This window comes from Vigna angularis, chromosome 10 (assembly GCF_016808095.1).
Source record: "Vigna angularis cultivar LongXiaoDou No.4 chromosome 10, ASM1680809v1, whole genome shotgun sequence".
Taxonomy (NCBI): Eukaryota; Viridiplantae; Streptophyta; class Magnoliopsida; order Fabales; family Fabaceae; genus Vigna; species Vigna angularis.
Genome location: NC_068979.1, coordinates 4,142,698 through 4,167,699, shown reverse-complemented (window position 1 = coordinate 4,167,699; position 25,002 = coordinate 4,142,698). Strand labels below are relative to the sequence as shown.

General features: G+C 32.9%; 4 protein-coding genes and 1 non-coding gene across 8 annotated transcripts; 2 read left to right on the top strand and 3 right to left on the bottom strand.

The window, feature by feature from the left end:
- Positions 1 to 2,248: 2,248 nt before the first annotated feature.
- Positions 2,249 to 3,672, top strand: LOC108335127 (uncharacterized). The gene has a single exon (XM_017571067.2). The coding sequence runs from the start codon at positions 2,368 to 2,370 to the stop codon at positions 3,439 to 3,441; it is 1,074 nt and encodes a 357-aa protein (XP_017426556.1). The 5' UTR covers positions 2,249 to 2,367; the 3' UTR covers positions 3,442 to 3,672.
- A 2,399-nt stretch (positions 3,673 to 6,071) lies between these two features.
- LOC128194577 (small nucleolar RNA Z101) lies at positions 6,072 to 6,167 on the top strand. Its single transcript, XR_008245952.1, has one exon. It is a non-coding gene; the product is annotated as a small nucleolar RNA Z101 (small nucleolar RNA).
- Positions 6,168 to 6,476: 309 nt separating this feature from the next.
- On the bottom strand, positions 6,477 to 8,064 carry LOC108334685 (peroxidase 20). The gene is made up of 4 exons (XM_017570593.2): positions 7,596 to 8,064; positions 7,300 to 7,491; positions 7,051 to 7,216; positions 6,477 to 6,942 (listed from the first exon to the last, which is right to left on the bottom strand). Exons 1-4 carry the CDS (start codon positions 7,806 to 7,808, stop codon positions 6,512 to 6,514), a joined length of 1,002 nt encoding a protein of 333 aa, XP_017426082.1. The 5' UTR covers positions 7,809 to 8,064; the 3' UTR covers positions 6,477 to 6,511.
- A 1,117-nt stretch (positions 8,065 to 9,181) lies between these two features.
- Positions 9,182 to 14,469, bottom strand: LOC108336054 (type I inositol polyphosphate 5-phosphatase 2). Of its 3 annotated transcripts, XM_017572356.2 has the most exons (13): positions 14,152 to 14,469; positions 13,904 to 14,067; positions 13,107 to 13,455; positions 12,914 to 13,019; positions 12,738 to 12,827; positions 12,231 to 12,318; positions 12,031 to 12,135; positions 11,032 to 11,830; positions 10,598 to 10,782; positions 10,387 to 10,495; positions 10,104 to 10,252; positions 9,737 to 9,983; positions 9,182 to 9,488 (listed from the first exon to the last, which is right to left on the bottom strand). In XM_017572356.2, the coding sequence occupies exons 3-12, from the start codon at positions 13,134 to 13,136 to the stop codon at positions 9,764 to 9,766; spliced, it is 1,881 nt and encodes a 626-aa protein (XP_017427845.1). In that variant the 5' UTR covers positions 13,137 to 13,455; positions 13,904 to 14,067; positions 14,152 to 14,469; the 3' UTR covers positions 9,182 to 9,488; positions 9,737 to 9,763. The 3 variants fall into 3 exon arrangements, with proteins under 3 accessions (XP_017427845.1, XP_017427844.1, XP_017427846.1); XM_017572355.2 differs by having other exon boundaries at positions 13,904 to 14,469; XM_017572357.2 differs by lacking the exons at positions 13,904 to 14,067; positions 14,152 to 14,469 and adding an exon at positions 13,561 to 13,831.
- A 6,234-nt stretch (positions 14,470 to 20,703) lies between these two features.
- Positions 20,704 to 24,970, bottom strand: LOC108335627 (tobamovirus multiplication protein 2A). 2 transcript variants are annotated; one of them, XM_017571669.2, is made up of 7 exons: positions 24,828 to 24,970; positions 24,107 to 24,444; positions 23,034 to 23,133; positions 22,770 to 22,850; positions 22,592 to 22,696; positions 21,359 to 21,559; positions 20,704 to 21,047 (listed from the first exon to the last, which is right to left on the bottom strand). In XM_017571669.2, the coding sequence occupies exons 2-7, from the start codon at positions 24,346 to 24,348 to the stop codon at positions 20,940 to 20,942; spliced, it is 837 nt and encodes a 278-aa protein (XP_017427158.1). In that variant the 5' UTR covers positions 24,349 to 24,444; positions 24,828 to 24,970; the 3' UTR covers positions 20,704 to 20,939. The 2 variants fall into 2 exon arrangements, with proteins under 2 accessions (XP_017427158.1, XP_017427159.1); XM_017571670.2 differs by having other exon boundaries at positions 24,710 to 24,927.
- Between the last annotated feature and the right edge of the window lie 32 nt (positions 24,971 to 25,002).

Here is a 25,002-nt window from a genome sequence, read left to right as displayed (position 1 = left end):
GCAGTTAAAATATCTTGTGTACTAAGATATCTTTATCAGATTTTTATCGATAATGAATGAGGTTAATGGACAGGGTGTATAATTACGAAATTCAACTTATGAATAATTGTTACTTCATAATAACTACTAAAAAAGTTTAGGTTTAATTAAGTTTTGAATATTGATGAATTTAAAAAATTTCAATTAAATTTTTATTAATTTTATTTATAATTTATTAAGTTTTTAAAATTTTAAAATTGAATTATTGAACTTAGATAGTTTTATTAATTATTTTGTATTCGTCACTATAAAATTAAAAACAATTACGTGACAAGTAAATCTTCGATATCTTGTAACTAATATTGTGATTTAATATTTAAGCATAATATAATAATTTTAGATAATTGTTACCTCACATAATCAATAAAAAAACTTACTCAAATTTTGATTGAGTTTAAATTTTATTTGAATATAGGTTTAATCATTCACTAAGTTTCTATTTTCGCATGGAATCTCAATTTAGTCCCTTTCTTTCTGGAAATATCAATTGGGTCTCAAATTTATGAAAATTGCAACAAATGGATCTTTTCCGTTAAATTGTGTCCAACGGCGTTAGAGTGTATTTGACGTGGCACGCTGTTGTGAACTTCTTATCTGACGTGGTTGATTCAAGCAGTAGCAGTAAAGCACGTGGATATTTACAATTTTTTAAATAAAAAGAAAAGAATTATTTTAAACCAAAATGGAATTATTCTGAGTGCAGTAAGGAGAAGGAGAAGTGCACAGATCAAACACACTATTAGGAATTAGGGATTGAGATTATTCATGGACAAGCTTCTCACCTTCGCCACTCCTCTCCATTGATGATGCACTGTTGCAATCACCCTCAGCTTCAACTCCAGGGATATATTTTGCAGTCACACAAGCTTTTCTCTTTCCCTTCTTATCAACACCAAGCTTTTCTCTCTCCCTCTTTTTTTGGGCATAGGCAACCGCTTTGTTTTACGCGGATTCTTTCCATTGCCCTATGGTAAAGGTGCATTCCCTCTTCCGTTAGTTGTTTCAATTTTTAATGTAAGTGAAAGCGTGGTTACGGGTTTCCTTTTCTATCCCCATCGAATCGTACATCTCTTTTTTGAGACTCGGGGATAGGGACTCAGAGGGATAAAATGTGTGACTTGCCAATGTCAAAGCTGTTTCTTCTTTGTTTTCGAATCCAGACTAAGGTCCAATCGAGGTTATCTTCTTCATCCATCTCAGTCTGCAACTTTTGCCGCTTCTCTTCAACCCTACAATCAAAATCAAAACAAATTAAACGAGTCTTCCTTCGCATTCGAGAACCCCTTCTTCGATTCGTTCTCGTAAGCTTCCATTGTTGCAAAGTTTAAGCCTTTCTCTTGTTTGCTGCAGTTTTGAAAGTGATCCCTAATTCGATCCACACAAAACTTGAATCCCCTTTTTAAAACAATTATTTTCTTTTTACTTAAAAAATTGTAAATATCCAGGTGCTTCACTGCTACTGCTTGAATCAACCACGTCAGATAAGAAGTTTACAACAGCGTGCCACGTCAAATACACCCTAACGCCGTTGGACACAATTTAATGGAAAGGATCTATTTGTTGCAATTTTCATAAATTTGGGACCAATTGATATTTCCAGAAAGAAAAAGACTAAATTGAGATTCCATGCGAAAATAGGGACTTAGTGAATGATTAGACCTTGAATATATTTTTAAAATTTAAGTAATTAAAATAAAATATTAATTATTAAACAAGTTATTCAAAATTTAATTTTATACATTTTTATTTAGATTTATGAAATTAAATCTACTTTTTAAAATACTAATTTTTCAAAATTTATATTTTGATGAAACTTTTTATATTTATATTTTAGAAGATAAAATTCATTCACATTAATATTTTAATGAATAATTTAATTTGAATTATGTTTTAAAAATAATTTATTTTCAAAATATATATTTTAAGGACTTATTTTTAAGTAATTTATTTAAAATTTAGAAAGAATATATAAAAATATCTGTAGATTTCTATAATATGAAATAAAACTGAATATTTGTTAACAATATCTGACAAATATGAGAACGAATGAAGAGTTTATCCAGTAGAATAAACAATAATGTATATACAAAATTACTAAAATATATAACACATTTGCTTGACTGTATGCCCAAAATTTTTATTTTTTTTAAGTGATAAAGAATAAATAAAATTAATTTTAGTTATTGATTCCTCGAAAAAAAAAGTAATTAAATTGTTGATAAAAGGAAGCCAAAGATTAGTGTTTGGCCCAAAGACGAGATCGGTGGTCTTCATCTTCTGTCTGTTGCATAGCACGGTGGTTGCAGCAACACCACCCCATCACTCACTATGAAGCTGTCCTTGAAGTTCCAGGGTGATGAAAACCACCACGAACACAGCGAACAAATCATGACGGCGAAGGTACCCATGACTATACTGAACAAGCCCTTTCTTTCAGCCGTCACCGCCACCACCGCCACCACCGCCACCAACTCCGTTTCCGAGTTTTCCTTCTCACTCTCTTCAAACTTCACATCAGGCCCATCCCTCAAAGTCTCTTACACGCCCACCGCCTCTCAACCCTTCTCCCTCTCTCTCAAGTCGGGCCTGGGCCTCTTGGGCTCACCGGCCCACTCCCCTCTCGTCTTCTCCGCTAACTTCTCCCTATCCCCAACCCCGACCCCTTTTTTCTCTCTGCAATTCAAACCCCAATTCGGCCACTTCTCTCTCCACAAAACCGTTTTCTCCGATACCCCACCACCCCCTTCTCCTCTCCCTCCCACACCTCAAATTGTGTCCAACGAATCTTCCTCGGGTTGGCAGAATCTGAAATTGGAACCGTTCGATAACAGAGACCAATCACACCCTAACATTTTGGAAAACTCTAAGAACGATGCAAAGCACAGTCTCTCTCCTGTCATTAGGGTTATGGCGCGGACGGTGGTGCCTGTTACGAAAGGTTTCTTCTTGAACTTCCGCTGGGGGGTGAATTTTCCCCGGAATTTCAGTTCGAAAATGCCGAGCTTAACCGTGAATAAGATTGGGTTAGAGAGGATTGAGGATGGGAAAGAGAGTAATAATAATGATAGTCAGAAAAAAAGGGTCAGTTCTGAAATTGATTTGCAGCTGTTGAAGGAAATGTGTTTTTGGATGGGGAGAGATTTGGAGAATGTGGAGAGGGAAAATAGGGAGATGAAAAGTGTATTGGATGAGATGAAAATGGGAATTTCCACCGCCAGAAAAGAAGTGGTGCTGCAACCAAGCAGAGTGAGTGAAACCTCTTCTGGGGAGTTGCAGCGTCGAAGAAGTTACAAGAACGGCAGACAAGAGGATGAGAAAAAAGTGCAGCCAAACAAATCGCAGAGTGTGGCCACTGACGTGGAATCTGAGTTGCAGAAAGCCATTAAGGCTGCTACCTCTTAGCAAGGTCAAGGTTGTTGGCTGTTACCACTTTTTTATTATGCTTTCAATGTTTGCCTGCCTTGCAATGTGTATAAAATCTCAGCTTTTCTTTCTCGTTTCTTAACAATTACCGATTTTGTTTATTGTTACATGTTCACTTATGTGTATGGCAAAGGATGAGGGAAATCTTGGTTTTTTTGTAACTGTACTTTGTAATCTTATCATTATTTTTGCGTTTAGATGGATACACAATATAAATCGACTGTCTGTGACCAGGCCATATTTAGTAATATAGAGAGAGAGAAAGAGACCTTCACTTCATAATTCATGGTGTGGATCCAAGATTACGGCGGCGTCATGAAAAACTGAAAGTAACTCTGTGTTGTTGTAGTACTTCAACATGGAAAATCTGAATTGATTTTGGAAAAAAAAATGCTATTAACTGTTACTAAATGACTGTTTAGTTTTCTGGGTATGAATCAATCACAGCTCTCCTGCAACTGAAAGGTTGTCTGGTTGCTTATTTCATTAGGTGATTACCACACACACCATTCCAATTTCTGATATAAGAACTATTTCCCGTAGTTATCTATTCTTTCGGTAGCAAACCTGTTGGGTGAAACTGTTTGGCGTATTCATGATGATAATTATGTTAGCAGTAGTTTGCAATAATGAGTTGTTAATTTGATCAATCAGTGTCTGCCTTGCTTTGGACCCTGCTTTTCCTTCTCAGTTCATGCAAATTTTATTGAGCTCCCACACGCTTGACAGTGATAACTGAACCAAGCCAGTGTGACGTTGAACACTGAGAAAACTACTCAAAGGATTGGTTGGTAATTATCATGATTCACCGTTAATTTGGATAGTTTTTAATCTGACATGATAATGACAGATCTAATATTTACTGTCTGAAAGTGGTCATTAGCCGTTGGTTGTCAAATCATTCTCGAACCTAAAGTACGATAAACGAACCTTAACTGCAGCAAATTGAGTGCACATAACTAATTGTAAATTAGTAACATTGTAATTGTAATTTATAATAGTCGTGGTTAACTTAAATAGGAACTGTCTGATACTACCAGTGTTATTGCCTTCTGGTAATTCACTTGGTAATCTTATCATTAATATGTAAGTATTGTCTTTAAAATTCTCTTTGAATTTTTGGCATAATTATTGTTTGGTCATGTTTCAAATTTAAAATCCTAATTAAAGTGAATCAACCTCGAGGGATAGTATTATCTTTAATAATTTTAAATACTAAAATGATATTTTCATAATTTTAATAATTAAGTCCATTAATATTTATAACTTCAGAATTAGTTCAATGGCTCACCCTGTTCAATCAACCGAATTAAAGTCTCCTAATAAAAGGTAAAATGGCGAATAATAAAAATAAACAAAACACCCAATATATTAAGCCTGTGTTCGCATAAACCGTGTAACTGCTAGCGAAGAAATTAATTGCATGAAATGCTTTTGCTGTCCTGTTCGCTTGAGAGAATTTTGGTCACTCGCATTGAGGAAGAGATTTGCGCGGGTTGTAATTAAAATGTCATGTGTGTCCTTCATCAATTTGTTAAATTTCATCCCTGTATATGACTTTAACACGTATAATCGATTTCCTATTATAGTGCGCTTACACATAAACGATTCTAAGGATTGATAATAAAAAATTTGAACAACAGTTGTATGGTCAGACTTTTACTTTTACTACTGTAGATACACGAGAGTGCTTGGCTTGGCGTGGTTACAGAAAGATTCCTGAGCTTCCTCAGCTGATGTTACCTTGCTTCATAGAGCCATTCAACAGCAAAGATTCTTGAAGACACAGTGAGAGTTGGGTGTTTTGCTGAGACGAGGAAGACAAAATGGTGAGGTTAGTAAGATAGTGTGATGTTTGTCCACCTAGATATTGTTGTTTTTCATTTGCAGGGTTCTAAATGGGGAGGAAGAAGGACGTTGTGCAGGTTGATGGCATGAAGAAGCAAAGAGTTGAAGATGAATGCACGTGTTTCAGAGTCAAAGAAGACGATGAACAGTGCATGGAAGGTAGGAAGAGGGTGGCGTATTTGGTTCCACTCTCAATTATCCACAAATCCATTCAAAAAAACAACAAATAAATTATCCTCAAATCGATTCAATTACTCTCTCCCAAATCATCTTCCACAAATCAATGATGTGAACAAAGCTTAAGTGTATAAAAAACTATACAAAATTATCTATAAAATAATTTTTGTCAATTCTATTAAATACTTGTTCATAACGTATTAATAACAATTAAAAGGATTGAAATGCATCGTAGTTTATTTTGCAAAATTCTCTTTTATTCCAAAATATATTAAAATTGGGTGGATAGAATTGGGCCTGTGTACACAGCGGCATGCCCCAAAACCCAATCAAAATTCTAACTTCCTAGTATGAAACCCTAATATGTATCTATAAAATGCCACAACCCTTTTTCTCCACTGTCAACGTTATAGCATCCTAAGGCTACGTAATACGGTTCAGTGAAGGTTCAAACTATTGATGCCGGAGGCCACTTTCCGGTGGGCTTTCCGACATGGCTACTCTTCTTTCTCCTCCTTTCTTTATTTCTTTTTATATTTTCTCGTATTTTTAAATAATTTCAGACCAATTTTTCCGCTGTTTGAAATGGGCATATGATGAATCTCATCTTTAAAAATGGGTAATTTGCGTCTGAATTAAATTCATTGATGTTTTATCACCTTGGAGAACTGATGCCCTTTTCATTATTTCTTTGGTCTAGGTTTTTTAATTCTTTTATATTTACCAACATTAACATAATTTGAGTCTGGTGAAACGGTATTATTATTATAATAATCCATCATTATCATTTTTTTTGTGTGTATTAAAATGAAATGTTAACCTACTTGCAAATTTGATCTTTAAAGATATGCAACTGAGAATAAGCCAAATAATACTCTTAACCATGAAGATGATGATGGAAAAGAATTGCATGGTTACCAAAATTTTGTTTTCTTCATTTGTCATTTATAATCTATTCTCAGTTGGAACTATAATGAGATTGGGTTCAATTAGTCTATAACAGACTATATGCAATGATACATTACTAGTAGGCATTGACAAATCTACAATTCCTCCTAATTTCTCCTTCATCACCTGTAAGAACATTGATATTTCCCATCTTAATCATAGATTTAGCAAATGAAGCAAAGAAAAGTTTTTCGTTGGAGGCATAAGCCCACACATGCTTTGTAATCTTTCCATCCAAATCCTGGCTGATAAGAACATTATCAGAACCCAACAAGCCATTCCCTCCAAGAATGTTTATAAAATACTGATTGTCAAACCTTTCTGGGGTCTGCAAATCAAGGGGTGCAAATTTGTTGTCCCTTCCCTCAACAGGGCAAATGGACCGCAGAATTCTCCTGAAGGTTGTGTACCGCTTGTAGCGATCATTGCCATGGTGATATTCATCTTCTGATTCATATATCCTCTGCCTGAAGTTTAGGCATCTTGCTCTTCCTATAGTATGGCTACCTGTTTTTTTTCCACCTGATTAGTTGCATAATCTCTTCTGTTTTCAGTGCAGCAAATTATTGATTTCATTGTTCGAATTTAGTTACTGTGTCAAAATAATAAATATACCTGATAGAGTTACCAAGTCTTCTATGTCAAGGCCTTGTTGCTTGAAGTTATCTATGAGAACCTCTAGAGAGGAATTTGGAGCAGGAATGAAAAGGTTAGCTCCACTGAAACTCGACTCCAGAGAATCCTTCCTCCCTAGCAACACCTCCCATCTTGGTCCTCCTCTCTGCAAAAGCCAACAACAGAAACTATTCTGAATCAGAAAGAACAATACATGTCTGATAAGTAATGACATTCATTTTTGTGTACCAATTGAACTGCATCACGTGCAGCCATGGCAAGGATGTCTGCACATGAAACAGTAATAGGACATTCCTCTTCCAGCAAATACTTTATCTTGTCTATCAACTCAAACCCATGTAAAGAGTTCACATTTGGCCCAGCCAGTTTTTCACTTGTCATGCCCTCCACGCTGTCCAGAAGCACCGATGCATCACAACCCTTGTTTCAATTCAACATCAACAAATGCGCAAAAAAAAAAGAATCATGGGCCATGAAGAATGAAAATCTCAAGCAAAGGAAGAGGGAAAAGGAAGATGTTTTACCATGACAAAACAATCGTGGAAGTGTAAGCGTAGTAGAGAGGCTGCCAAACGAGGATTGTTCAAAAGTGCCACCTCCACGTTATGTCTCACGATGTCTTCGGCTAAGGGACACTTCTCCTCGTAGTAGTCATGAACAAGAAGTTTCACTCCACTTAGAGTTGTAGCATTTAACAAAATACCCATCAAGAAGAGTGTGAGCCGCATACTCTCCATAGAAGGAAATGATGAACAATGGGAGTGGGAAATGCTTGAGCGGTGTTTTGCTGTTCTATGTGCTTAAACTGAAGCTTGTGATAAAGATGTGTTCTTGTACCGTTTGTTAGTGTTCTTTTCTACATTTTCAAACCAACATTAGGGAGGAGAATTTTCCCAGGTGTTTTGGTTCCACCAAGAGTTGATACAACCAACTTGACTTTATGTTTATTGCTTTTAATTCTGCTTTGTGTAAGCATTGTAAATTGTAACTGTGTGGCACAAGGTGCTGCCCTGGGAGAGTTATCCACCCTAAGGTTGGTTTGAAAATGTACAAAAGAACAATGACGAAATTGTATATTATTTGTTTTGATGATATTTTTCCATGAAGCTATTCAAATTGTATATTGTATTATTTAGGACAGTTTTATGCTGGTGTATGTAGTTTTCTTAGTTAACTTGTATACAGAGTCAATACTTACGACAGTAGAAAAGTCCAAATCATTTGCTCAGCAAAACAATGGTTACACTTTTTTATCTTCTAAATGTTAGTATTAGTCCTTTTTTAAGTTTTGATATTTGTAGTGTTTGATATATTAAATTTTGAAAGTTTCAAAAACTCTGTTAATCTACTTAACATTTGTGTTAAAAAGGAACAGAGTGAACATGTTTAAAAACATAAAGTATTGTATTGAAACATTTAAAGCTTAATACAAAGGAAAAGAAAAAGTGTTATGCATATTTTATATGAATGTAATGATTTTTCAACAAAGTACCTACTGCTTCCATTTCATGAAATTTAATTTATAAATTATCAACTTATATTTTGTTCACATAAATATCTATTAAGAATTTTCTAGTATCATATATTTTAACTCTTCGATTCTTTTTCACTCCTTTATTTATCAATTAAAAAAATTCATCTGATGAATTTATTAGCATTTATAAATATATAAATGTGATAAAGAATTTCATTACTTCATGTTTCAACAATCTAATTTTTTCACCTCTTCCTCTAGTAATTTTAAATACTCTTTAAATGTCTTTGGTGACAATTCTTGTAATAAAAAGTAGAGATATTTGGTAAATATTTTTGTGTTGATTGAGTATAGTGTAGTAAATGTTTTGAAATGTAAATTGAAATTAAAAGTAACATTTTCCCTATTTGTAATATGATGCTATGAAACTTTATGGGATAGCTTGGAATTGAATCTCTCCGAATTTTTTTATGTTGTGACATTGATGGATTTTATCCAAATGACCTTTCATTATTTCATAGTTAATGCAGTGCGCAGGCAAGAGCATAAGAGGATTTTAAGAGACAACTTTAGTGATTGGGGAACAAAAATGCCAACAAGAACCAAAGCAAAGTTGTAAAATTTAATTTGCAACAATCACACCAAAACCATCCAAGGCTCTTTCCCGTTAATGCTTGAAGTTCAATGCTAGTTTATACAGAACTAGTGCACTGCTAAAAAATCACCACCCCATGTTTATTGTCCAAAAATATAAAATAAATGGAACACAACTGATGAGGCCAAAACCAAATAATGACTGTTTACTAGGCCAAAAATCATCTTTTTGTATGAGTATATACAGTTTACTGTTATAGCCATCTCAATGGCTTCCTATGGCAAAATGATTGATATCACAGTTAATCTCAATGGATGCTTCTTTCTGAGCTAACCTGAGCCTAACACCCTGCAGGAGAATAAATCCATGTTAACACATACATGCAAGCTAAATCATGAGACAAACACAAGCTCCAACACCCTGATAGCATTAAACAAATGCCAATTTATTTATTTTTAATGCACAATCATGTATAAGTCTTTTTCTGTATAATCTATCCAAAACATATATATAATCTCTCTCTAATGAATCCCTCAAAAAAGAAAAAGTCATAAATTGGATTGTTGCAAGGAAAATATGTAAAACACTATATTTACCAGAATTTAATACGACTGTAGTTGAATTCAATGAAATTCTAATATCTCTCCATCTTCATCAAGGAAGATCTCTGGGTGAACTGCTGCCCTAGTGAAATTTAGAGCTCTTTTTAGCTTGCGATGGTCAAATACTTCAACTTCAACCAAGAAGGCTGAACTAACTGGTCTATGATCTGAGAGCTTAATTTCTGCACGACCATATTGTAGCTGTTTTATTCCTTTTCCTAGCCACAATATACGATCACACCTGCATAATCTTACCCCAGATTAAAATATTGCCTCCTATTTTGCCTATTCAATAGTCTTTATAGCATGTGTGATGTAACAACAAAATATTCTTAGGTTGGTAATCCTGTGTTGCACTTACCATGCTGGAGATCTTCTTTTTTCCCCTTCTTTTGGGCTCTGACCAACATATCTATCAGAGTTAATTTCATACTTGTAAGTGGGTGGGAAGTTTATCAAACCCTCTTTCCATCCATCAAACACACGCCCAATACGCAGTTCTTTGCTTAGCTACAAAATAGGTTAACAAATTATTATTTATCTAACTCTCAACAACAACTGACATACTTTATAAAGGCATTCATTCAAGCTCAAGTAAAAAGTTAAAACTAAGACTAAGCATATTTTGTAGGCACAAGTCTCACCTGGTCATAATTCATCAACTCATTCCACTTCTTTAGAGCCACCAATTTTCTAACCTCAGCATCCAACATATTGATACGATAATTCAAATCCCCGAACCAAAAAATCTGGCTGTTAGCAACCAACAGCACTCGATGAACATAGTATCTCTAAGGAAAACTTTGCTAAAATTGTGAAGAAGAAAAACTTTCATGATCACATAGTGAAACTTACTCGTGAGATGGGATTGTTTGCGGTTGATCTGCATCAAAGGCAGGTGAGAAGCAAGTGCGTCTCAGAATTTCATGAACATCAGAGTTTCTCCTATGTTCGGCTCCTTCCTTCTGACCAGAAGTCAAATGGGAACAAACAAAGCACAAACGTGACTGGAAGAGAGACATACTAATCGAAACTGACCCCTGCATCAGTGAGAATGTGTCATCACATCACATCCACTCAGTCCAAATGTGTAGGTACAATACAATCACTGATTGTTAGTGATCATAAAAATAACTTTGCTAATACATGGGTGTCAAATACTACACTAACTACACTTATTTCTCTAGTGTTTATGAATCCTAGGTAAGTAACACTTGAAATGCAATTCCTCAATGCTTTGTGATATGTCTGCCATAGTGATGTCACAATCAGTGTGAAACATGTCTTACCTTGTTTCCCATGTAGCCCATAAGACCAACCCCAACCGGTGAAACTTTCAAATTGTTAATGTGCCTTCTCAATCTCCTCTGAACCCAAACAGATACATATATCCCTACCATTTGCTTGCTCACAATCCTGACATACCTAGGATTTCCACAAGATTTCATGGTACCTAGTTCATTATCATCTTCGGTGTTCACCATTTCAATGAAAGCATCATCATCCTCAGCTGATAACAAATCAGAGACGGAATCAGCTACTTCAGGTATCACTTGCTGTTCTTCCCACAACAAGCCCAAGTTTCCAGAACTGTGGTGTGAACGTTTCAATCCAACACTATATTTCAAAGTACTTTCAGTCCTATTAAAGCCAATTCTGGCTGAACTGCTTAGTACTCTCCGCAACTTTGAGTTGGAATCAACAATTTGGGGGATTGCATCCAATGAGCGTTCAGGCCAGTCAATATCAATGCCATATATTCTCCTCAACTGTAAGTTATTCTCTATATCAATTATGCTCTTCACTTCGTGCTGTTTCACCTCGTCATTTTCTACTGTTCCCACAAATTCCTCAATCATCATATCTATTGGAATTGGATTATCAACGTCTATAGTGTCTGCTAGGAGATCAGCTGCAGAAGAAGTTCTTAACACTGGAGAAGGAGGGGCACTGTAGCTTTTGTGTTTACTGTCAGGCTCAGAAGATTTGTTTAGAGATCTCCTAATGATTGCCTCCCATTTTGGGATAGGTGTATTATCTTCTGCTCCAAGCACATTTCCGGCATTCAGTGGAACTACCTCCTGAAAGCTGTTAAAGCCCGCAAAGACTTTAGTTATCAGAAAACCATGCAATAGATGATACAAGTACAACAGAAGGTACAAGGATGTTTTCTGCAAAGTACAAACAGAAGGTACAAGGATGTTTTCTACAAATTTGGTAAACAAAACAAGATTTTCAATAGAGATAATAATAAATCACGGGCAACTTCAGAAACTCATAGTACTCACCCAAGAATGTAAATATCAGCTGGGTCTTCAGTACAGAGCCAGTCATCAATTTCAAGATCCTCAGAGGGATGTCTTCCAGCAACATTCCATGTGCCAATTGTTACCCTGAACAGTAACCAACATTAAGATGCCTTTCATTGATGTGGTTCAATTTAATTTAAGTCTAAATGTCACGCTGCATAACCAGGTTAGCTCCACACCTCACTTCCTTTGTGTTTATGTACTGAGCTCGCAGAGTTTCAGATTTTCCTCTTCTGTGTCTTGCCTTGTAGCCCTTACTAGATGCATCTGAATTACAAATATCAAATCACGGTAATGGTGTCAGGTGATAAGAACAATCATTTGAATTCATAAAACAAGATGGTTCACTTAAAATTCTCTTTGAACAGATTGATATGCTTTAGACGACCTTTTGTTTCTGCCAGGGAATTCTTTTCAAATCGTAGTTGCATCAGAAACATCAAAAAGTTATGTGGGCCATTGACCAAGTTTTACTCAAGTTAAGAAGCAAAGTTGTGAAAGCCAAGACAAGTTGTTATTTCATATTCTTAATTTCATAATAAGCTACAGTTACAAATTTCGATCAAGCGTGGCAAAAGGTCTAAAAGAGAAAACAAAATGTTAAAACCACAGTTAATGGAATCGTTCTTCTTTTTCCATTCATGTTCAAAAGAGAACCGGATTGCTGAAAAGGAACGGAGAATTGCCTGATCTTTGAGTTGAGAATTTGGATGGAATCTCTTGTGCTCTAAGGGAGGGTTTATCTTCACGCATTCTTGAGCCTCTAAGAGAGCAAGCTGAAAGAAAATTGAAACAAGCAAATGGGAAAAATTGGAAACTATAAAACTAAACAGAAAAAAGAATAAGGTAAAACTCAGCATACCATCATCTTCACTCTCAGTTTCAGTGTCCACTTCATCTTCACTGAAGTCATTCACCTTGGGCTTGATGTTTAACCATTTCTTCATCACAATGGAAGGCCAGAATGCCTGCAATAAAACCAAATGAGGAATTCTGTTAAGCACAAGGTACCAGCCAAAACGCAAGTTTCATAGCATGGTAATGTTAAGCCTTACCTCAGAGCGTTTCCCTCTCTTTGCCTTCATTGTTTGGGTCAAAATACCACAACAGAACCCAGAAAGACACTAGCGTGTTATGCTGGAATTTACAAGCACAAGCTCTTAAATATGGAATCGGTCACTGACTTGAATTTGGCCTCTATTGGCAGTTAATATTTAACTATGAGGCTATGGTAAGAATACGAAAAGAGGGGATTAAAAGAAAGCGATGAGGAGAAAGATCCTTATTGGAACCAAACAGAAAAGGACAGAAAACGTGTGAACACATCTCAGCAATTCATTCACAACCGCAACTTGCAGAAGGAAAATTATACTACTGCTGGTCCTCACACCACGTCGCAATTTTCTGAAAATAATAAAAGTATAAAACACAACACCATCAGTTGAAATTTCGTCACAAACCCAAAAGGGAAGTCCAACAAAACCGTGTCATTTTCAGCAGAAGACTTACGTTGCCATTTATGAAATTGTAAATGACGAGAGCGCATCATCAACACAGGACACTAATGTTACATCTTAACTAACAGAAAATTATCACATGCAATTCAACCAACCAAAGAGGTAAATGGTCAACAACAAAAGCAGCAAAAAATGGAATAACAATACAAATCATTTACCATACCCCAAATGCAGAAGCTAATAAATACACCTCAGTTTAGCATGAGAGAATGCAATTATGGATAAAAACAAAGCTCAGAATCATAGCCAAGATGTGGCAGTGGCCCCACATGATGAGAAGGTGTCAGTAACAAGGAACAACCTTATCATTAAACAAAACAAAAATTGACACTTACATTAAATGGATGATGATGCTTAGCTCAAATGGACAACTAAAGTAAACTGAGATTTCATCATGTCTGTCTGGGACAGCTGTAGACCCATTGGTTGGCTGATCCACCTTATATTTATATGCTATCTCTCTCTCTCATCAAAGCACTGATGTAGAAGCTGACAAACTCTGTAATTAATAAGAAAAGAATGAAGAAGAAGAAGAAATTGTCCCAAAAAGTGAAGGAAATGTGAGGATGAGGAAGAGAGAGACCCAGAAGACTAGCACTGTGTGAAGACAACGAATTCAGAGTTTCAAGTGGGGATGTGAAGAATCAAACGCGTTGTGGGAAACGGACAAGAGAAGAGAGAAAATGGTAAAACTTCTCATAACTCATACCTTTGACTATGGTTTATTTCACAGAAAATAATATTAAAAACTTTTTTGAGTGATGGGAAAAGTACAACCACAGGCACAAGTGGAAATGTGTCATGGAGCAAGAAAAGAGGAAGAAAATTTTCCTTTTTATTCATTCATGCTCACATGGTAACGTCAACAGTACTTCATCACAATTCAGATTTGAAGGGCCTCTGGGACACCTTCCAGAAGGTATTGAAATTACCATTAAAAAGCTGATCTTGAAAATTTCGAATTATACAGTATAATCTGCATGATATTACATTTACGACAATGACTCCACAACAACTGAAAAACGCTGTGAGAAAAGATTATTCAGCAAAGAAAAATTTGAAGTCTTTATAAATCGTGAAAAGCACAAACCTTTTATTCAGCAAAAAAAGATTATTCTTGAACATGCACATCAAACGTAACGATTAAGAGATTTGAAATGTTAGATTATAACAAAACAATATTGAAAGATTTGTTGCATAAGCAGACACTAATACTCTTTTCAGTGTATATATAGCCATCGTAGTGAACCAAGATTCAATTAAATACAACAACTTATTAATTAAATCTCATTAGCGTTGACAATTTAATATTAATTACTTAAGGCAAGTTGTTAGTTTTAATGTTATGATTAACATCAATCACCGTCACCTTTCCTCCTGTTCTTTTTCTATCACAAATTGACATTGTTTGAGTAATGTAATGTCCCTCAAAACGGAACACCGTTCTAATCTTATCAAAGAAGGACGGTGTATCAAATTTTACAATTCTAATTTATATATTTATTTAAAATTCAATTAATCTTTATATTAAGTTTTTTTTCTCTCATTATTATATATTTTTATTCATTGTGATATTTTAATTAAAAAAACACAAAATATATGCGACAGACCAAGGTAGTGTTGAAGGAAGGAGTGTTACAGACAGTCAACGTATGGTTGCGATGCAATTTGCAATGTCAACTTTCTTGGACTATATGAACATGTCGGCAAGTTATACTGTGTTTCTCTTTCTTTTTCGTTATGTGCTATTAAAGGCAAATTTAAGGTTTATTTTAAAAGTAAATGGGATTTATTTATTAAAAAAATTAAAACTGATTATTTTTAAATTAAACATATTAGACAAGCATGTAAAAAATATAAGCACTTGTTTTTTTGTTCGTATTATCTTTTTTTAATGACACAGTAAGATGCTCTGAATTTTCTGAATTACAATTCCTAAAAATAAATTTTGAACAATATTATAATTAATTTTATTTTTAGCATGAATAGTTTTTGAATGAAGTAATTAATGAATTGATTGTTTGAAAAAGTAGATCTAGTTATTATTGATGCAAATTGAGACCTTAATAGGGATTTAAAGATGTAAAACGTGTGATTCTTTAATAAATCTTCAGGATTAGGACTTTTGCTAGACAAAATCGCGTTATCTCTTTCACTTCCACTGTTGCAATGGCCAAACAAAAAATAATAATTAATTGACTTGTGATCAAAATCAATTTGAATTAGTATTACTTTTATGTTTAAATATTATATTTATTAAAATGCTCAATATTTCTATTGAAAAAAAATAATAATATCTCATTGAATTTTCACTTTCTTTTGGTTAAACGAAATTTTTATATCCTTTTTCATAACACTGAAGTATATATTTTAGTAAGATATGTATTTTATAACGAAAGAAATTTATAAAAATGCTATAGAATAGAACTTTATGCATGCGATCAAAATTTAGAGTGCACCAGAAATTCTTATCTAAGTTTAAAACAAATTATATTTTATGTGATATCTTTTGTTGTCCCCTTTAATTTTTATAAAGTTAGTAAGTTTTTTACCTCCCGAAATTAAAATTGGGATGTTAATTTTTTTTAATATTTTTATCTCCAGCCTATGATAAATATATTAAGTTAGTTCTGACCATTATTAAATTAATGATATTCACATTTTAATTATGATAATGTCAACAAATAACTATAAATATATCTAACTGGAAGAGTTACATGTTAAAAGAAATTATGAGAATCAAATTAATATGTGTATTAAATATTGAGTATTTAGTATCAGTACAGAGTTATTTCCCTGGAAATATAAAATATTTCTAACTTATTTGAAATATATATATATATATATATTCGATTTATGAATGATAAATAAATTCGTTTTAATGGATAAAAATTGTCTAAATTTCGATAAAATGACATTTGCGTTGACCACGTATCGGCACGGATATAATATCCAATATTTAGTTTGAATTAGGAATAAGGATAAGTATAGACATATTTTTCATTTTTTTTTAAAATTAATAAAAAATCTATAAAAATATGAAAAATTAAAATACTTAATAAATAAAGAACATAATAAAAAACATGATTGAAAATTAATTTAGTTTTTTAATAAGAAAGTTGAATTCGAAACATCAACCAAATGAGATCAAAGGTAGAATTATTCTTTGTTGAATATAATTCTTTTATAAAATAATTGATGAGAAATGTTTTTCTCTGGTTAGAATTGAAGGTGACAAAGCAGCACATGCATCTTCGTCACATTCTCAAAATTATTCTTTATGCTTTTTCTCTTCAAACTCAACTTCACTCACACAATCCAACCTTCAGAATCTTACAGATTGATATTCTGTTCTCTTTGTCTTTCACAGTACTTTTCCTTTTATTTAATAAAATTTTCGAACATTTTAATAATTCTTTTAAACATTATTTCATGCAAGATTTGAATTTAGACTTCTTAGCTATTATTTTATATTTTTTAATTTTAATTTTAATTTTGTCAAATGTTTATATTTCATGTTAAATTTTAGCTGATGATTTTAGTTTTGAACTAATTTATCTGTTAATTTTGCTAAATAACGACTTTGGTAAAGAATAAATTCGATGTATTTTTAAGGAATGCCTCGCTTTCTTTTTCAAAAGAGTGGTTCAGATATGTGTAAGTTTGTCAAAATCAATAACATCATTGGATTTTAACAAATGAAATATTATATCTAACAACGATTATATTCCAATGTTGCAAAAATATACTTTTATTTTTTTAAGATTATCACATTTTTACTCCCTTTCTCTCTCCTTCTTTATTTTATTTTCTGGGTTTGTTTCAATAACTTTTGGTGTATCTATGGATAAAAAGAAATGGAGAAAATTTGAAAGAAAAAGTGAAAGGAAATGAAAAATAATGATGAGAACTTGAAACAGTATAGCAGTTACCTTAGGAGTAATACTTGAGGGAAATTGGACCACAACCAATATTAATGCCATGCCATGCGCAAAGTATAATTGAATAGTTTCATTATACCTAAAGGAAAAGCTATTTTTTAAATGTTTTTTTTATTAAATTTAGGATTTAATTAAGTCTAATTATGATTGAAGATGTGTTACACGCGTGAGTTTAAGTCTTGATTTTGATATAAAGAGAAAATTAAATATTATACGACAAAAAAAAATCATAAACTCAACTTTTTGAATGTAAAGTATTCTTACTATATCTATCCAATAATCTCATCTAGTTTAAGAGTCTGAAATCAAAATCTAAAATAATTTAAATTTTCAGTTTTTAAAATAAATAATATTTCAAATGTAAGATGAACCTTTGATCTTTTAAGTTTTTATTTTCTTAAATTTTTAAATTGTCTTAAATTTTATTTTTAAAGGTTTAAAAATAAAATCAATTTATAACGTATAAGTGAGGTGAACAAACCGGTTTTATGGAGTTTAGTTAGGCTTAAAACTCACTCTCTATCTCTAATAACTATATTGTGTTTTAAAAACATAAAGTAATATTAATTCTTATATTGGTTAAACTCAAATTACATTTAAAAAATAAATATTTTTTCTAACTAATATCATAGTTAATAATTCATTTTCTATCACTGACATAGACACGTGATAAAAAAAATATAACAGCATAGATATACAAGTAAAGATAACCATGACTCTTTTCTCATTAGAAAAAAAAAATCATGTGTTTTTAATTATCTTTTTTTTATTTAGTACTTAAAACTTTTTTATTTTTTTCATCTCATTTTATTATTTAATCATCAAAGATGATTCATTATTTGGTCATAGATTAAATTGCATATATATATATATATATATATATATATATATATATATATATATATATATATATATATATATATATATATATATGTAAATTTCTTACCATTCGTTTGTTAATTATCAGTATTCATTATCAAAGAAGAATAAAATGAGCTGACAGATAAATTAAAAACAATTGAAAAAGGAAAAAAAAACAAGTTAAAATGAGAATATAAAAATAATGATATTCCATAAAATAAACTTAAACAATAATTACTTAAATAAAAATAAAAGATATTATAAACATCTTATAAAATAAATAAATAAAAAATCTAAAGACTGAATTAAAAATAAAAACATTTAATACTATATTTAAAATTTAATAAAGTACAAACTTAAATATCTTATTCAATATATAAATTTACCAAAATATAAATTACAATATTATGAGTTTAGAGCTCAATAAAAAAATTACACAAGTTTAACCAATATATGTGTGTTTCTCTTATTGGATGAAGATATGACAAAAAATTGAGTGAATAAGTTTCCTCTTATGAGAAAACATTATTTAGTGGGTTATGATGTGTGGTATTAGGCAATAAGCAACATGGCCTTGTCATGTATAAGGACTTGTCAAAGATCTTCATTATAAAAAACATGATGCTTATTGCACCTTCCTTTCCTTTTTTTCTTTTTCTTAAAAATATTAATTTATTATTCAGTGATTGTAATTTTCTACAAGTCATTCTTATAGTGCTGGCTTCCATTACCAACATTGGACCCCTGCACCCAAATTAGAAAAAAGAAGAAACAAACAAATTTAATTCAACTTTGAATGCTTATACTCAAAACCGACCAAGGCTAGTTAAATCCCTTTCAAACAATTCAAGCAAGACTAAACATAATTAGAAATTTGGATTAATTTTCTTAAATTTTTAGAGTTATCTCTGTTCTGAGTTTTCAAGATATATTTGTAGACATTGATTTTAATATTCTAAAATATATTAAAAAATTAATATACCAATACCAAAAGAATCAGTGAGTACTTCACAATAAGAGATGAAAACAAATTATTTAAGAATCAAAATGTTTCCACACACCCAATTGAACCTTAACAACATTATTAGACTTTCGTCATCATCTGTTCTTTGTCTTGTTTAAGGTTTGGATTGCAGCTAGCAACAGACATAAAGAATATTTGGATAGGTTTGAAGGGATGTTGGAAGGGTTATTGAGCCAACTCATGAGCACTGATTAAAAAGCAGATTAAATAAGGAAGTCAACATCTTCACCGCTGCAGGGCTAATGAAAATGGAGCATATGTCATCTTCTTACATGCAAGAATCCAATAACATGATTAAAGAAGCACAGAGAGAAAATGGGTAGATCGAATACCAAATAAAAATATTGTTGCCATGTGATTGGTAGCTTCAGTTACGTCAGTGATTTTTCATTTGATGCATAATAAATATTGTATTGTGCATGACATCGACCTATGATGCATTTTTAGTGCGAAATTTAATTTAAAAACCGATAACGTAAACATTCAGCATGGTTGATTGATGATAATAATATAGCAACAGCAATTGTCTGTTTTGTGCATTACACACACGCAACAGGAGAAGAGAAGTTTAGAATAATGGGCTAAAAAAACGTTCCAGAGCCTTCTAAACATATTTAATTAACTCTTAATCAAAACATTAATTTGAGCTGGTCTTTACCAATCACTCCTTAAGGAAACTAATTAACAAGAAAAGAATTTAGCTTCCTAAAATTTGAAATTGTAAATTTTATTTCTGGTTTATCTTTTAAATTACGATACTTTCAGAAATGTTTCTAGAGAATATTTGTTTATGATTTATCATAAAAACATTACAAAGAAGGACAAATGTAAAGGTTTCATAAATACCACCACGTTACTCTTAGTAAAACATTAAGTATGATAATATATTAACGACTTTTAGTAAAAGTAACATTAATCTTTGATTTATAGAAAACTTCATAAATATTGCTTAAAGTATTTTTAAATGAACAAATTAAAGTCGGTCCTTCCAAAGAATCTAAGTCTTCAGAATTATAATTTCCGTATAAAAAGAAATAACTGATCACCAAACGCCGTGAAAATGTGCCTTGACCACAACTTCCTGCATGCCAAAAATTTCAACTAACGCCCTTTTTTCATTCCGAATAGATTAACCAACGTAGTTTTAGATTCCGAATTGTCGTTTTCGGAATGAAAAAGGAGTGTCAATTCATGTTTTTAAGGAGCAACAAAAAATGTTCTTGTGTCTTGGACAAATTTTGGAGTCCAGAAGTTTCCCTGGTTTCTCCATTGGTCGATCATATTGCACTGTAACGTAGTTCAAGGAAAGTTCAACGGAGAAATGCCGTGGTTTAATTAACTCCAAATTGAACTGTCACAGGGCAGAAAATCCACATACAACAAACAAGCGAATGAAACCATTTTTAAGGGTTTTATTTACAGCAACGCCACTGTAAATTTTGACGTCTCGGTACAATATTACACACAAACATGAAGATGATGTTGGCCACGTCATGGAGTGAACCAGTACAGCTTGAGTTGTGAACACAAATTCAGAAAAAGAGATCACATTATGGTGCAACGGCTCTTTTCTTCAGTTGGCTGTGAGTTTACTTGCTGGAACCTGCTCGACTCGGATGGGTTGTATGTGAATTCCGAAGTATCAAGTCCATACTGAATAACGACAGTACTAGTGTTAGACAGTAAAACCACATACATCACCATAATGATCTAACAAAGCTAATATATAATGTGTGCACGATAGTATGAGCATTTTTCAATTACTCCAAGAACAAACGATAATAGACAGTTGAGAATGGGATTAATAATTGAATAATAGATCTAAAAACATAAATCGACAGGATGATCAAGATTTAAAACTTTAGAGTCTATATCTATCTATCTATATATATATATATAGCGATAGATATATATGTATGAATGTATGTATTAGATAAAGTCAAAGTCAGAGATAAAGATTGCACCTTCTCCCGCATCCGTGTGCTCCATGCATCATTTCTGCTTGGACGCTGGTCAATAGTCCCAGCAACTGGTAACCCTGTTACTGGGGCTGGTGCTGGTCTGTTGAGCAATGGCTGCCTCGGATTAGTGAACTCCTCATCACTATCATAATTTGCTGGCTTATTTACAGCCCTAACAATAAGGGCTAACAAGAAAAGTAGAGCCTGCAATTTCATACACATTCCTTTAGATAACACAAAAAATTCCTACCCAACTTTCTGTCGCGCAAACATTAACAACGGGCACATTGCCCCACACACATGTATAAAGCTTTCATTACTATGGACCCCTCCCTTTCCTTCTAGTGGTATGTAAATGGGGATTCGATAAGATATTCAATCAGGTACTCAAGTACATTTGGAAAGTAAAACTAATATTATATTATATCTATACAAACAATGTATGGTTTCTCACAGGCACACTGTTTAAAAAATAACTTTACAGAGAACTAGGAAGCCTCAAAGGAAGAGGAAGGAGGCTTCAGCTAACTTAGAGCCAACTCTTCAGGAATATAGGCAATATTTTATAGGTTTGTTGTTGGGCTTTTTGTAATTATTTTTATGTTTGTATAATTAGGCCTTTATATGATTTACAAATTTGTTAGCTGACTTATTAGATAGCTTGTTGGACCATAGACTATTTAGTTAGATGAACCTAGTAGTCTTAAGTTCATAACATAAGTCGTCAATTGTTGACTCGTGTAAGAAGTTTTTAACTCATTTGTGAACAGAGTTTTACAACTGTGAGAAAAATTCTCTCTGTCGTTTTAAGAACACCACTTAATTCTTATCTTTGAATTTTCTAATTCCAAGGGATGAGTTTTCCTCAACTAATCGATCACTATGGATAACAACATTGATCTCCATTTCTAGATTTCATTCCGTTTTTTAAACTTTTCTTTTTCTACATTTTTCTTGAAATGTCATCATAAAATATAACGTGAGATGCTGAATTTGATTCATCAAATGGGCTTTACATGATGGATCATATTCAACATCTCACATTCAGCATCTTCATCAAGAGTTAAATTATTCTCCATCGATTATGGGCCCAATCTAAATAAAATCCTGTATAAAATGGATGGCTTGGAATCCTAGAAACAATTATCTGCCTCCCGTGGGTACAGGCATAAAGAAAAAAGACTGCAAAATAATACGGCTTTCTTTCAAATGCCAATCATACAACTTCTTGCTTACCTCAAAGATAACAATTCCAAGAGCAACCCATCTCACAATATTCCAATTCTCACTCAGAAATTCATATATCGCATCAAAATCTCCAGTTTTGTCTGTTGGAATTTCCTGAATGAAATATAATTATAAATGACAAATACAATTTTAACATCTGTCACAAATTACCAGACTATTTACTTACTTCTTTCCAGCTTTTGTCGAAGAATATAAAGGCTGCACATCCCAGCTCTACCAAGATCAATAATACCACCAGAATTGAATACTGTGTTGACTTAAGAAACTCAATAACAGATCCTTAAATAAGCACAGATCAATGCATGTAACCGTACATATACACCGGGAGAGAAGAGCAGAAACTTAAATTAATGTTTTCTTTGTATGACTGGAAATTTAAGAGAGCATGGAATATTTTTATAATATAGCATGAGACACTGTAAAAGGATACACAGCTCAGGCAGCATCCATTCCGTGTTGCAGCTCCAATACAACCAAAACAAGAAATGAGAAAGAGAACTACTCCAGTACCAATAAATACAAAAATAAACCTGGCAAACATGAAATGAAGAATTAGAGTGAGATTCGTGTTTGTCAACTTCAAAAGTAATTCTGTTGTGTGCGTGTACTAACTGCACTATAAGCTTAAAATGGGACAGTTTCATATATAACTGTAACATCAGTCATGACTTCAGAATGAATAAAAAGTAAAGCATTGGGATCACAAAGCTCTATAAATAAACATATAATAATAATAATGGTTGAAGAAAAACAATGGACAAATACTATATGTGGTATATATTCTATGGCTGATTTTCTTCTTTTCGAACAAAAACAATTAGTGAGTAAAAAAAAAACACTACACCTGAAAAATAAATGTTAATTCAAATTCACATTTTGCCGGCCATTCTGGAAAGTTCACAAAGTAGGTTGATCGAAGTTTCTTTCTTAATCAATGGTAAGAATAATCCATGGTGGATCAATCACACCAACAAATGAAGATGCTTAGCCTTAAATTTTACCTTCTTAAACTCTAATTATTTCATAACCACAACTCCGTATTTGATTGACCTAACATTCCAAAAGTTCCACCTTGCAAATCTCACTAAACATGACCAAAATCAAACATAACAATATATAGCAGCACAAACCTAAAACTAGAGGCTGTACCCAAGAATATAATTATGAGGTTGATTCTAGCTCCAAAACGCTATTATCTTCATCGTAAAGTACTGAATGCATTTGACCCATAGTTTTTTTAAAGCAACGCAGAATTGTTTCTTAACATGACTATGTATTTCATACAATACTCAATACTACATTGTTACGAGCCATTAAAGTAAATTTCCACCAAGACGGGGGAAAAAGCTTTTTCAGTATTAATATAACCTACGGAAACTAGATAACAGATAACAAATTGATGCAGCCATAATACAACCAAAAGTAAAACCTTTAGCAAGTCAAGAATCAACATAGTTGGAAATGCCCCAAAATCAAAAAGTGGCAAGAGAGCAGAACTCATACCAAGCACTGGAGAGGTTATCAAAAAAACTGTTGCCAAGAGAGACAGTCATAAGCAAGGGTCGGCCAAGTTGAATCAGAGCAGAATCATCACTGACAGGAGAAGTCGTCAGATTTTCGCCATCTGAAGCTTTAGAGAATAGAACAAAAAGATAGATTCCATAGCCCACTATGGCAAGACCAGTGAGGCTCAATATGAAGTTCAAAAGCTTCAAAAGGCACTCCCAGCATCCCCTACATGCCATCCTCTACCTATAACTGTACTTCAATCCCTCCACCACAGTTCACAAAGTAGACCAATGTCCTATATATATTTTCAGCAGAAGCAGACAGGCACTTCCCTACAGTATCAGGTAAGAAATAAATAAAAACTATCACATAAACTATACCACCTGCAGTTCAATTACAATTTTAAGAGATATGATAGCTCAATTCGTCTGTTTACCATTTACCGTCAAAAACTAATAACAACAAAAGGACATAAAAACATTTCTCAAACAAAAAGAGAAGCCATATCCGCAAATTATACAAATAATAAATGCAAATTTATATCCCTAATTCCTTTTAAATGTTAAAAAAAAAACAGTGTTGTTGTGTATAACTCACTTGAGCCCTATTCGCAGTAAAGTGTAACTGAGAAAATTAACAAGAGCTTGGGCGATTGCGTAACGAAAACTACACAAATGAGGAGAAGTGAAGAATGAGTCTAATCTGCAGAACTTACAGAATGAATCGACGATTTCGAGTTGCAAATTGCGAAGCGTGGCTTTCCAAATTGAAGTTAAAATGAGACTCAGAGAAGAAAACAGAGAGGAAGACACAGAAAAAGGCGACAAATCACAAATTGCCACTCTGGCAAAGGCAGGGTTGTCTACAGCATCCATAAAAGTGTACACGAT